General features: G+C 39.3%; 1 protein-coding gene across 1 annotated transcript in view; it reads right to left on the bottom strand.

Moving 5' to 3' along the window:
* LOC111152145 (ADAM metallopeptidase with thrombospondin type 1 motif 5) overlaps positions 1 to 15,067 on the bottom strand; it is a 41,972-nt gene that overhangs the window by 21,936 nt on the left and 4,969 nt on the right. Inside the window, exon 2 of the mRNA XM_022510485.1 lies at positions 7,661 to 7,793. Coding sequence (XP_022366193.1) covers positions 7,661 to 7,793 — 133 coding nt within the window. The remainder of the gene's footprint in view (positions 1 to 7,660; positions 7,794 to 15,067) is intronic.

Consider the following 15,067-nt stretch of genomic DNA (forward strand, 5'->3'; position numbering starts at 1 on the left):
ACCCACAGAGAAAGGCAATATAGATATTTCTTTCTTGAGTCCATGTAGAAAAGAGGAGTGAAGAGGAGTCAGAGCAATTTTAAAGGTAAGAGTTTTGAAGAAGCTCAACCAAGCTCAGGCAGTAGAACCGTCCTGAGAAGCGACAATGCAGGTACTAAATTTAAGGAGGCAATTTCCTGTCAGGGTTTCAAGTAGAGGCCCCAAGGTCTTGCTCTAAGGACGAATTAGTATTTGTATTTTTATTCATATTTTTATTTGGAGGTATTAGTATTTTGTAATTAGTAGACATGCAAAAGATTGAAGAGCAGTTTGTTGGCTTAATCTCGCTCATGATGCAATCTTTCTTAGTCAATCATTAGTTCTTGATTGATGTAATTGGTAACCTCTCATCTCAAATCCTGAAAAGATGAAGGAACAAACACACTTGAGTAGTGGATGCACTAGTTAATGGCATTTGTATTTATATACAAAAGAAGAAAATAAAAGGTATTACAGGAGTCAGAGGGAAACTCAGAGAATAATGCAACCATGTAATCCAATATTTTCCCACATGATGCAGACCTCAGAACTCTATCTTGCTTTTTGAAATCATTAGTAAAAATCAAGATGTAAGTTGAAAATGCTTTTGGAGAAAATACTGATCTATTCTTAATAGATATTAAATCATATCGCAAATACAACAATCTTGCTAACGAGTGCCCATCACACAAAGTGACATCAGGAACGAGTTTATTTGGATTACATTAAGGAAATGAACTTCACAGTAAATTATGTCAAAGCAAGGTCTCCAGGATAAGAGTCTGAATTATATTGTTATCTCAGAATTAGCAAATAATTAGTCGATGGTAATTTCTCTAGTATGATAATTGTCTTTTTAAAGGCAAATGGCAACATTAAATTAAATTAAAGGCAACATTTCATTAAATACATTTCATCACTGATATTCACAATATAGACTCAAAAAGTATTTTGCCTCCTTAAATTCACAAATGAATCTGATGTTAGAAAATCTGAGATCATGTACACTGGGTGAAGACACGTTACGAGAAAGGAAAATATTGGTCCAGCTTTTTATTCAGCTCAGGTGTTACTGTACCACAAGGGCTGACTTATCACATTAACCTCAGGAAGGAAATCTGTTTGTTTTTCTAAACTTTGGTCTGAAAATTAAACAGAATTTCAAACTCTTGTCTCTTGACCCCAAACTGACCAATGAACAAGGGGACACAGAACCACATCCTAAAAAAAAAAAAAAAAAAAAAAAAAAGTCACAAGCTCTGTAATGTGTTTACTTAAGAAAGCACTGCTCAGATGAAGCATCTGTTTCTTAATGAGGTCATGTTTTTATTTTACCTAATTTTCCAGCTGGGATTATTGAGGTGTAAGAAGGTCTTGCCAGGGGTTGAAGAGTGAGCCAACAACTCACATGGGATCAGAATCCAGAATCCTTGAAGAAGAGATTCGGGAGCTCTAATAATTGGATTATACATGTCTATTCAAATGCAAATCTTTATATAGAAGTGGTAAAATTCCCAAAGTCCCATTTCAAAACATTAAACATAAATGGTAAGTACATGTTGTATCAATTATATAATTTAGAAGGAAGGAAACTCAATTTTTTCACCTTATAGCAAGCTTTGTCTATCTCCTTTTGAAACAAATTTAGGATTACCTCCTGAAAAATGAACACTAACAGACCATTATAGGAAAGCAGCAAAATCCTGGGCTTTAGAGCCAGGTGAATTGGGTTCAAATCTTACACTTGTTGTATACTAGTTGTTGGCCTCAGACAGGTTTGGAAACTTCTTAAAAACACTTGAATCTCTGTGTGTCAGTTTTTACTTACTTGATAAATTTTGATATCACTAGACACTTCTGATTTAGGCGAGAAGGGGGAAATTGACTACTCATTAGAGGAAAAAAAATCGTGCATTACGTTTGTGATATATTTACTTTTTATGCGACCTTCAACTTGGATTTCCACTCGTGTGATGGACAATCTCTAGGCCTCCCCAAGAGGAAGGGAAATTGGGATAGGATTTTAAAAATACAGAACTGACACTAAACACTCAATCTCTCAGTGCTGCTGGACATATTCGTATAGACCCATTCCCACCTTTCATCTGGGGGCTGAGAAAGACACAGTGTGGCATTGCTCCAGGCTGGACAGGAAAAAAAAAAAAAGGCTCAGTTCATGTTGATTAAAGCTATAGGTTTGGGGGGTAAATACCAAGTTTAATCCAGTTTTCTTTCACTTCACATCTCACAGTCAGTCTTGACATCTGATTCTGGGAATTGGCTTCGGTCTACGGTATTTCTAGGGCCTCTGCAGCTTTTCAAAACCCAGCCTTGTTTAATCTAATCATCCATGGGAGCTCAGTCACACGTAGATCAGCACAACCAGAGAACTCCGTCTAACCACAGCAAAACATGGGCAGCCATGCTGTTGCCTCTTAGCCACCTCCTCAGCCTCCAGCTGAATATTTGGCTTTGACTTTTTTTTAAAAAAGATTTTATGTATTTATTTTAGAGAGAGAGAAAACACAAGTGAGAGAGCAAGTAGCGGGGGTGGTGGCTTAAGGGGGGAAGGGCAGAAGGCAAGGGAGAAGCAGACTTCTCACTGAGCGGGGAGTGCAATATAGGTCTTGATCCCCGCACCCTGAGATCATGACCTGAGCCAAAGTCACTTAACTGACTGAGCCACCCAGGCGCACTTGGCTTTGATTTTCTAAGTTGACTGACTTTGGCCTAGGAAGCATTTGGCGTCTTTCATGGTGGAGAGATTCACTTAGCACATTTTATAACGAACTACTATAAAGCCAAGCTTCAGCAAGTTCACAAATTATGGATTTCATTAGCCTAAATAAAATCAGATTGTTCCCCCTAGCATATTAGAAGCTGGCACAACATCAATAAAATTGTGATTCTGAAGAACCATGTGGGAGGCAGGTGAGATCTTTAGTATTACAAGCCAATAATAAAAGTTGGACAAGTTAAAAATATAAACTCAAAATGTAAACTTACATTCATTTGAAAACTTTCTGCAGTTCACACTTGGGTTATAAAATGGCCATAACCACATTCTTGCCTCCAGTCAAGGCACAGGGATGGGGACCGTGTTCTTGATGGTTTAAAGCAACTTTTTAAAATGTCCTAATGATTTAAGTTAATGTTTACATATACATAGAGCCATGGGGAAGACAAATTATTACTGCCTCTGTAGAGTCTATCCATATCAAAATCTGTTTTCCAGAAGCCTGTGCTGACATCAGTTGATGATATAACTCCAGAGTCTAGCTCTTTTTTAATTTTTAAATTTTTAAAGATTTTATTTATTTATTTGACAGAGAAAGAGAGCAAGCATAAGCAGGGGGAGAGACAGGGTGAGCAGCAGAGGGAGAGGGAGAAGCAGACTCCCTGCTGAGAAGGGAGACAACATGGGACTCAATCCTGGGACCCTGGGATTATGACCTGAGCCGAAGGCAGATGCTTAACAGACTGAGTCACTGAGGCACCTCATCTTTTTTTTTTTTTTTTTTAAGATTTTATTTATTTGACAGAGAGAGATCACAAGTAGGCAGAGAGGTAGGCAGAGAGAGAGAGGGGAGGAAGCAGGCTCCTCGCTAAGCAGAGAGCCTGATGTGGGGCTCGATCCCAGGACCCAGGATCATGACCTGAGCTGAAGGCAAAGGCCCTAACCCACTGAGCCACCCAGGTGCCCGCACCTCATCTTTTTTAAGAAACAATTAGCAGGAAAAGAGATGTATCCACATTAACATGTGATCCAGGAAGAGTCACTTTTCAGAATTGTTCATTGAAACCATCCTGACTTTTACATGATGGGTAGAAAAGGTGTAAGATAGGTATTTCAGACTTGCCGCTATTTATCTTACATGTTCATTTTCAAGTTAGGACATTTTTCAGATAGAGGGCATAAAAGGCCAAAGGAAAATTTTGATTCAGATAGAACGACTTTGTATTTTAAACCACTATCTGCTCGAGGAAGCAGCGGTAGAGCATTGCATGAGAAACTGTAAGTCCATTGATGAAAGCCTTATTCTTTTATTTTTTTATTTTAAGCTTTTTATTTTATTTGTTTATTTGACAGAGAGAGACACAGCGAGAGAGGGAACACAAGCAGGGAGAGTGGGTGAGGGAGAAAAAGGCTTCCCGCTGAGCAGGAGCCCGATGTAGGGCTTGATCCCAGAACTCCAGGACCATGACCTGAGCTGAAGGCAGACACTCAACGACTGAGCCACCGAGGTGCCTCATTAAAGCTTTAATCTTAACCAAATATATCCTCTTGCTCCGTATAGGAGAAATAAAGTAGAAAAATTATGGAAGAGTCTGGAAACTTTCTCCATTGCTTATGCTTTGAGCGCAGTCATGTATTTACGCTGGGTACATGACGCAGATTGCACATTTGGGAATGGGCTCAAGAAGATTCAAAGCACTTGGGCAAAACGGAGGTCACTTTGTCACCATCCATGGTCTGTATATATAACCTCCCAATCTGGAAAGTGTTTACATATACATAAGTGTCTAATAAAAGGGGAGGCGGGAAATTACATAAGAATGGAGTGGAAGAGCAAGGGGGAAGATGTGAGCATAGTTAGCTCAGACCCATGTTTTCATGCAACAATCTAAAAATAAAGCACTGGAAACAGATCTGCTAGCAGTGTTACCAAAGATCACACTGGCTGTGGAGGCAAGATTGTAATCACAGACAGATGATTAGGAAATATTTTGTGAGGTTATCGTCTCTAATTTCTTTAACGCTTGTACTTTGTAACACATGCTCACAATATTTAGGCAAAAAGTGAAATTAAAGAATAATAAAGCAATTAGAAAATAGAGCGAATGAAAGCCAGATCCCCTTATGAAAGGGGAATTAAGTCCATATCCCCCATCCCCAGATCTTAAATTTCTCCGATTTGGCTATATGCAATGCAGAAAGACAAATTAAACAGGCAGTGTTTGACTGAGGGATGGATCGTAGAGAATTCTAAAGAAGGAAATAGAGCTGGCTCGACCAAGACATTAAAGGGAAGCCAGGCCATAGTCATGGAGCAAAGATTAAGGTTTGATTCTTCACATAGAAGCCTACATTTCGGGGCACCTGGGTGGCTCAGTGGGTTAAAGCCTCTGCCTTCGGCTCAGGTCATGATCCCAGGGTCCTGGGATCGAGCCCCACATCAGGTTCTCTGCTCAGCAGCGAGCCTGCTTCCTCCTCTCTCTCTCTCTGCCTGCCTCTCTGCCTACTTGTGATCTCTGTCTGTCAAATAAATAAATAAATCTTAAAAAAAAAAAGAAGCCTATATTTCTCCTTCACCATTCCCTTGTAAAACTGTATCCAATCTTGCACTGTTAAGAAAAGTTCTTACCATACTTGTACAGTTTTAATAAAACATTTGTTCTCACCAGCACCTGTCTTCCTACCTCTCAGACTCCCAGGTCGGCCGGTGTCAACTCTTGGTTTAGGAATTCAGGAGGGCCAGGAAAGGTGATGCTGGAAGGTTCTACATTCCAGCCCAGTTGCCTTGAGAGTCAGTGCAGCCCCCAAAGAAGTTGCATTTACTGCCACGGTGATACTCTTATAGAGAAACCTCCCTAGTGCTATCAACCTGTGAGAGCGGTTCACTGTAGGACTGAAGGAAGAAACAGCCCTTCCCTCAAGAACTCTGTAATCCCTTCCTGAGAAGATCAGGATTTAGGGCTCGTAAACTTATGGACAGATGATGATCAGGGTGTTGCTTCCCCAGTCCAAAACGAACCAGCCTTTGCCTACCCAGGGATTTAGAACCTTTCTTTTAGAAGTTCCATCACTCTGAATAATGGTGACTGATTACTGGTGTACTTTTGAAATCATCCCTGCTCAATTACAATCCTCTTAAGGATTTGGCCCAATTCTTCTTAGCTTCCATTGCACATTCTGAATGTTGCTTTGGGCAGCTCTTGTGTTTCTCCCACTGACCCCCTGATGCACCGATAGAGATAGGTAAGAAATACTGATTAAGGATCTATATTCGGCGGGTTATTATCAGTTTAATAGGTATGAATGAGAGATAGGTGAAAACATACTCCTAAGGGCCAGAAGCTCAGTTGGCATATGTGTTTTAAAAAACTTTTCGGATATACCAGGTCTTCTAGAGAAGCACACCAGAGACTCACACCTCATTGTTCGCCTGCCCTACATACAAGAGATGGAGACTGGGGATCTGAATCTCTTGTATGAGACAAAGCAGAGACCCCTGAAGCAGAGAAGGGACTCCATCTTGAAGCTAAAGAAGTCTAATTAATAACGTGTAAATTATTATCAGTGATGCCGTTGGATGGTTATTCATGTTAAGGGTTTATGTGTTTGTGTCTTTTTTTTTTTTTTTCCCTTAGAGGGTAAGAAGAGTGTCAGGTAAGAAAATTAAGGTCACGATTAATACTTAGGAATTGAAATTTAACTACTGATTTCTATTTTCACTGCTGCAATATATTGACTTATACAACGACATCTTTGCTTTGAAGTTACTTTAACTTTCCAAAGAAAACATAGCAGCTAGAAATCTACCCCTTGTGAAATGTTCTCTGCCTACTACTAGGAATGTGAAAAAGAAGCTTTAGTTTCTCTTTAAAAATTATGGTTTTAGGTTAAAAGCTAAATCCGTTTAATAAAAATACAGCACAAAAAAAGTATCAAACCATACTTTTCTCCCAAAAGGATGATGCGAAAGGTGATACACACATTTAAAACGAAATGAACTAGTTAACTAAAAAGCAAAAACAGAAGTGTACGTGGGTGTAAATAACAGCTGGTATCTGTAACCTACCCAATCTGGTCCCTGAAATAATCGCATGAAATCGGCACCATTTTTCCTGTATTTCAGATATGAAAACAACCTTCAAGAGTTTAAATAATAAGACCAATAATAAGACTGGTAGGAAATACTCTAGCAAGAATTGAGCCCATATGTGTCTGATTCCAATGTCTAATTCTAAGTACTAAAGTACTCATATACCTAGGAACCTGGGTCATCACCTGGAAAACACATATCCTAACTGGCGGGATATTTTTCAACAATGAGCCTGGTCCTAAAATTCTAATTTTAAGATTTAGGTGTGTTTCTTATGACACACAAATCGGGTGACATATGAAGACAAGCCCTGTTGGTTGCTGGTCTTGGTTTCTCTGTCTTTGCTATTAAAAAGGAGATAGGACTGTTTATCATGAACTATTGTTCCCCTTTGACAGGAGCTCTGATCACTCACAATGGAATAAACATGACAAATTTCTGTGCAAACTGATTAGCCCTGGATGAGTCGGTAGAGCCTCAGTAACTTTTAAGAGGGGGCATTCCTGCATTCCATAATCAACTGTGACAAATTCCATCTAAGAGTCATTGCTGGAAGCTTAAGAAGACAGGAGCAGTAGCAAATTTCTCTTAAACTCTTCAATGACACTGTCAAAAAGGAAATGTCTACTGGGTGCCTGATTTGCCATCCTCCTTCTTAACTAGTTAACCCTGAGAGTGCAAATATAAACAAATGTAATCCCCAACAGAACGTCTGAACCTGGAGAAATCTGGGATTAATTGCCAAGTATTTGGGTTCCTGTTGCAGCTGTTATGAGTGTTTGATTTGGCGAGAGAAGGGAAAAGGCGCTGCATACCAATTTCGTGAGCCACGGTGAATGCCGCATGGAGGCCATCATCTTCAATCACAGCACAGCTGCGCTCTGGAGAACATATGGTCCCGACGTCTGCCATTCCCAGGGTGTCACATGAATGATGCCCACATAAATCCTGCCCCGGAGAAAGAAAGAAATCATTAAAATCAATTGCCATCCAGAAGGAGCCACCTTGTAAAGCCTCTTGCTCACTCCAGACAGCAAGAGTGGGATATGTTTATGGTTTCACCTGTTCAGCTCTGGAAATGTTCCAATGACAAACGAACGGCATCGGCTCTTCCCAGCTTCTCTGGGCCCCAGAGGCACAGAAGGATGATGGGACTCAATTACATTTAAAAAGATGTCCTAAGATTGTGGTTTGTCCCTTGCAATAGCCTCGGTAGCTTTCCCAAAGCTCTGGAGCATATATTCAGGCACATTTGTCTGGGATCACTTTCACACAGAGTCAGGCTTACTAAAGCCCTACTCTTCTGGCTTAAATTCATGCTAAATTTATCAGAAGTATGTCCTAATAATTTATCTTCTATCACTGGGGCAAACTGCAACCACCTATTTGTGGCAAAATGTCAGTGTGTCAGTAATTCAAATGGGAAATTAAATTCTAATCCAAGAGCATAATTCCTCGGAAGAGCATCTCCTGATTTCCAAATGGAGCTGCAACATCATGGGTTGTGACTTCAAAAATGTATACAGTCGTACTCATAGCATTTCATGTAGATTGAAGATGTAGATTTCATGTAGATTTCTCAATCTGATCAATCTTCAGAAAATATATGTAATATATTATGTTTATACAAGTGAGTGTGTGCATTTTTTTCTAGTGAGAAGTTGTATAGCTCTTAATAGATTCTCAAAGGAAAACATGATCACACCCCCTTAAAATGATCATTAAAAATGATCAATTTGGTTGAAAGAGACATCAGAAGACAACTTTAAGAGAAAATATAAACCAAAATTGTTGACATGATAGATCTGTAATAAGCTTCTGTTTAAATGCTATTTGAGCTTTAAAAGACATTAGAACTTCTTGTGCTTGACTACTGTTTTCAATGAAAATTAATTAACATCATGTACATTTACATCCACAAAAGCAAGACAATATCCTAGTAAGCCATGAGTGAATAATCATAGAAGGAAAGGATTTTTTTAAATCAATTATTATGAAAGATGACTATTTACCAGTTGCAATAATAAGTGTTATTTCTATTACAGCTACCATGTTTGCATTCCCAACTATCACCACGTCCGGCTAATGATACAAACTCAACCAACATTTGCTTAATTGAGGTAAATTGTGACATACAGTCAGATGCAATGCAGAGCTCACACACCTTGATATGCAACATGCTAGCAAGATCTCAACAGATTCCTGGAAGTCAGTATAAGATATTATTACTACATAACCAAAGTCACCTACTCGATGTCAATATACTCTTCTAAATCTTCCCTATGTTCCTGCACACAAATCCAGACAAAGTAAAGAATATCTAAAAGATACACCCTATTATCTTCTTTCTAGTACATTTTCAGGTCCTTATTGTGTTCCATATATTATGAGATCCCAGCTGTGATGAATTACATTGCTGTCACCATATTATTATAGCTTCAGACAGTGGAAATTTAGACCAAGTAGTCTTGGTGAATCAAGTCCCCAAACCAGCGATAGCCTCCCCAACTTTCCTGTGTATCCTCATATGTCATCCCGTGGGATCTCAAATTACAGCTGTTGAGAACAAATTAGTAGTTTTTAAAATTGAAATTGGAACACACTTTTGCATAATAATCAGTCTTTGAGATAATAATATAGTACAATACATTTTTAATCCTGTTTTTCTCCCAATCATTTCAGTAACTTTAAGACGAAAGACTTAGTTGTCATTGCTAGACACCATGGGTTATTTCTGCACACATTTTAAAAAAATAAGATTTATGTTTATTTTCACAAATTGAAGTTCATTATATCTAAATAATAAAATGCAAGAATCGTTTTCCCTTCTTATTCCACATGTCATGAATAAGCTCAGATGAAGAGCCACAGCGAATGGAAATGGCCCTCGTCAATAGAGTTTAAACTGGATTCTTCATATCTCTCTGTTTGCTGTAGCAATTGCTCATTAGAGGCTATCAACTCTCCTTGTTATCCTTGAATTGCATTAAGTGCATTTGGCTCTTTGCCATAGAAATGTGTGCCTGTGACAAAATTAGCAACAGAAACTTTTTTTTTTTTTTTAAACCACACTGATTAAACCCCTTGATGACACGGCCATACTCTATATATTTTTGTAACTATAATTATGTAAACTAGTAACCTCTCAATCTCATTCACACAATTTCAAACCTTGACACCCCTTTATGGTTTCATTCCCAAGACTTGCAATGAAGGCCTGTGATTTTTTGCTATCCAATGTTCATTCCAATGTATTAAACCTCAGCTTGTGCATCAAATTTATTAAGAAGACAGCACATCACACTGATGTCTATTTACTGGTGGAGATTTATAACAACATTTACAGTTGCAAACCTTATTTGAAGTTTGTAGGATTTTTTTTTTTTTAATTCAGAACAGGAGTAAGGATACTAAAGGGGCAATAGCATCTATCTATCTATCTATCTATCTATCTATCTATCCATCTACCATCCATCCATCCATCCATCCATCTTATGGATCTAGAGGCAGGGGATACTGGAAAAATGTGAATCACATACATGATCCACATAAAAGGTAATTAAATTACAAGTGCAGACCAGAGTTTTTCTGCTTGGTCAGTTTAGATCTGAAGGTAAACTACATCTTTGCTATGCTAAAGGTGGTTCTTTTCATACAAGAGCAATTTCTTAACATTATGGTGTAGATAACAATGCAAAGAAAGATTTAGTGAAATGGAAGGGTTGCTAAAGTATGCGGAGGCTTACTAGGTGGACTTGTGATGTTGGCCAGGAATACGACTGGAACATTGTATGTAACTCAAAAATACAGCAGTGGTGGTCAGCAAGACCAATGAAGACTTGACAAGGACATCTCTGACATGGTGGCCTTTCACCAGGTGTGGCCATTTAGAAGACTATGAATATGTCAATATCTTTGATTTATTGTGGAATTTAGAAGGCCTAGTAGCATCCTTTGGATGGAGAAGGGGGCAGGGTCAGGGATCCAGTGAAGTATGCTACCTTGAGAAGCAGATGCCCAGAAGATAGTTCAATTTAACAAATCCCAATGGTTGGTACTGGGTTGGGAAAATGGACCAAACAGACATGAGAATGTACAAAGTGGAATGAGTAAGAGAAGCTACAGGATTTCTAGCCTTGACTGGGAGGCTGGTCTTTCAAGCAGCATAAACATGCTGAGGGAAAGGGCCAGAAGAAACACAAGGGGAGAAAAGCAGATGTTATCTTAATTGCAGCAATGGAAGCCCAAATTAACCAAGAATACTTGTACAGTGAAATCTGGAGTTAAATAATAGCAATTTCTTTTTCTATAGATATTATGATCTTGTAAGCATGGTAAAGCATGGAGCTCAAGAGAAGGACACAGAAGAGGGTTTAACTAGCCTTAGATGTCTGTCTCTCTTCCCAATTCCTATGAAGAGGGATTAGTAATAGAAGAATTAATCTGATGTGGTACATATTTAAATTACATGTATTATACAAACATACAGTGGCTCAGTTGGTTAAGCATCTGTCTTCTGCTCAGGTCATGATCCTGGAGTCCCGGGACTGAGCCACGTACAGGGCTCCCTGCTTAGCTGGCAGTCTACTTCTTCCCCTGCCCCTCACTCTGCTCCTGCTCTCTCTCTCTCATCCTCTCTCTCTCTGTCTCAAATAAGTAAATAAAATCTTTTTAAAAAATTGGGATTGCATAAAAATATTAAAAACAAACAAAAAATACATACACTTACATGCCATAATTTACATTTATACTGTGCATCCAATTCTTGAGGTGACATCTGTCTTTTGGGCTACCTATACAGCAACCCCCAATAGTAGAGGTTTTGATTTAGATCTCAAGAGAAACTACATTAATTGGGCCTGGTAGTTAGTCTGACTATTATAATGACCCATGTTACACAATCTCTAACGCTTATGGGTACACCTAGGTAATATCAAACATACAGAGCCCAACTGGATTAGGGACCAAGGGGTCCAGATTCACTTATCCCTAACACAATTACCATGTGCCCACAATCTGCTGACACTGTGATAAATAAATATGATCTGATCTTGACCTTAAGAGACATCACGGTCTAGTGAGCAGAACAGATATGCCAAGAGGAAAGCAGATTATGACATGTTACGATGAAGAGATTTTTGAGAGGATGCAGAAGGGAACTGACATGCTCTCCTGGAGTGAATCAATAAAAGTGTCTCAAAAGAGTAACTAGATATTGAGGGAGGAATAGAAGTCTGACAGTCTTAAAGGAAGGGTATCCTAGGTAGGAAAGACGGGTCAATACATCAGGGGATGGTAAAAGGCAGGCTCTATTTGGCGAAATGACAGGAAGTTTGTCATGACTGGAGAATTGGGTGGAAGCCAATCAGGGGAAGCTGGAAAGACAGTCTGGGCCCAGAGATCCAACATGGGACATTTTTCTGTAAATGTGAAGGAAGACAAAAGGAAGACGGAGGCAGCAAGTTCCGGACTGCGGGGAGGAGATGCTTGGAAGAGTCATTTTGGAGAATGGGAATGGAAGCTGATTAAACGCAGTGAATAAAAAGTAGATTACTTTATTTTTTTTTAAAGTAGATCACTTTTCAATTCTAATGCTATTAGTAAGACTCATTACCTAAGATGTTTATATGCTTTGAGACAAAGTTCCTTCATCATTAACATAAGGAATTTGGATCAGGTGATCTCTACATCTTTCTAGTTCTCCCTGTGTTGGTATTAAATGAAAACACTCCCAATTTATAGGTGGAGAAATAAGAGCTCAGGGCTTGCAAAGCTCCAAAGTTGCAAACTTGAGACTGGTGAAGTCAAAATTCAAACCTATAGCTTAACATCCCAATTCCTGAACCACCCTCACTAGGTTACTGGTAAATCATCACACATGTCTTTCTTGACATTACTGTTATCTTTTACATTTATAATCTGTGCCTGGTCAAATAAATTCTTTTCCTGTGACAAATACTATGGCATGGTCTTTCTGTCTATGGTGTATTCATTAAGACTCAATTTAGAAGCCTACTAAATTTACAACATGTGCTGAGAAAGATATTCCAAAGAAGAAGAAGATGGAGTGTTGGGTACGAAACCTGGACATCTTTTCTTTGCACTTCTCTCTCTCTCCTGCCACATCTGATGTGTAAGTCACTGATTCCATCTACCAAATGTTTCAGGTAACTGCCTCCTCCTTCTCGTTTCCTTCCATTCTTCCTTCCTGCCTGCACTGTCATCTGGGGCTTCTAAGTGGTCCCCTTGTCTCCTGTAACATCCCTGCCTGTACACTGCAGTCAGTTACCTCCTAGAGCCCAGATCGGATTAGGCTGCGCCATGCAGTCCGCCTTCCACAATGCAACCCAGGCTTCCTATCAGCCTCCGCGGCACTGTTATGTCCCCTCTTGTCCACAGTTTCCTACATATCTTATCAACTCTTCAGTGCCAAACCTTAGCCCAAACATTCCTTTTGCTAGAAAGGCTTAATGAACTTGCATTCACCTCATTTTAAAATTTCTTGATTTGGTCCCTGCTTCTTTTTTTTTTTTTAAAGATTTTATTTATTTATTTGAGGGAGAATGAGTGAGAGAGAGCATGAGAGAGGAGAAGGTCAGAGGGAGAAGCAGACTCCCCAAGGAGCTGGGAGCCCGATGCGGGACTCGATCCTGGAAGTCCGGGATCATGACCTGAGCCGAAGGCAGTTGCTCAACCAACTGAGCCACCCAGGCGCCCTGGTCCCTGCTTCTTAATTTCTAATGCCAATGCTTTAATTTTGGTTACCTCAAGTCTCCTTCTGCAGGTTACTGAAATAGCCTGCAAAAGGCTCCCCCTGGGTTGAGTTCAACTACTCATGTTGGAAGGCTCATACCGGAACATACTTCTGGTCACTGCTGTTTCCTTTCCATAGATTCCCACTGGATTTAATTTACAATTTAAACTCTTAAATGTGGTGCTCTGGATTGACTTGCATCTCCCTCTCCAAAACTCAAATTCATATATTAAAACCTTAATCCCCAATGTGACTGTATTTGGAGAAAGAGCCCTTAAGAAGCTAATTAAGGTTAAATGAGATCATAAGGGTGGGGTCCCAATCCAATAGAGTTAATGTCCTTAAATGAAGAGAACTTGAGATCTCTCTCTCTCTCTCTCTCTGTCTCTCTCTCAGGACACATAATTTCTTCTATAATCTAGTTGTTACCATCTTCTCTACACTCTGTCACCCTTCTGTTCTTATATTGTCTATCATATCACTTCTAACCCCCTACATTTCATATGTTGCGTCTGGGCCATTGCACAAGATAGCTGGGCATGTCTGCAACGCCTATCTCCTCCTTATGGCTAACTCCTAGGCCTTCTTCCAAATTGAACTCAGATGGGTTAGGCAACCTTCTAATGTATTTCCAAGATATCTAATGACCACATGTACCATAAAAATCATCATGCTATATAACAATTATCCACTTCCTTGTCTGTTTCCTGGAATAGATTCTTAGGAAAGGGGTCACATTCAAATTTCTCAATCCCTCTCTGCTTATTAGGAACACACCAACTGAATAAATTAGTTTCAATATCTTGTTTAGAGAGCACTAGACAGGGCTAGCTTCTCTACCTGCCATTTGGCAGTTATTACTCTTAGAAGACTATCTCTTTTCATGAATGACCCTATCTGTCCAATTACGATGATAGTATGGGTGCAGATTATAGAAAGAATTAATTGTAAAATGGCTTATGATGATGGATAGTAGTTAAGAAATGCTCAATAAATCTGACTGAATCCAAATAAAATGTATCCATCCTTTGAGTTCTAACTCAATCATAGATCTGTATCAAAGTCTATATAAAGATCCACAGGCAGAATTGATTACTTCTCCCCTCTCTTTTCACAGACTTTGTTATAACTTGGGTCACATTTACCCAAGTTAGTTCCTAACACTAGAGAGATTCATGTATGCACCCGCTTCCTTTCCCCTGGTGATAAGCCCAGGTGGGTAGGGAGCAGGTATATCCCATCTTGCTATCTTCAGCTGCATAAATGCATGCCTCACACATGGAAGGCACTCCTAGATATGCACCAAAAGTGAGAGAGAAAGACAAAAATGACATACATCCTGTGTGTTGTGGTATATTGCCTGTAATGGACATTAGATTCCTTAGCATTTCTTTCTTCCTTTCTCTTTTCTTCTTTCTTCCTTCCTTCCTTCCTTCCTTCCTTCCTTCCTTCCTTCCTTCCTTCCTTC

This window comes from Enhydra lutris, unplaced genomic scaffold (genome assembly GCF_002288905.1).
Source record: "Enhydra lutris kenyoni isolate GAN:26980312 unplaced genomic scaffold, ASM228890v2 scaffoldscaffold2, whole genome shotgun sequence".
Taxonomy (NCBI): domain Eukaryota; kingdom Metazoa; phylum Chordata; class Mammalia; order Carnivora; family Mustelidae; genus Enhydra; species Enhydra lutris.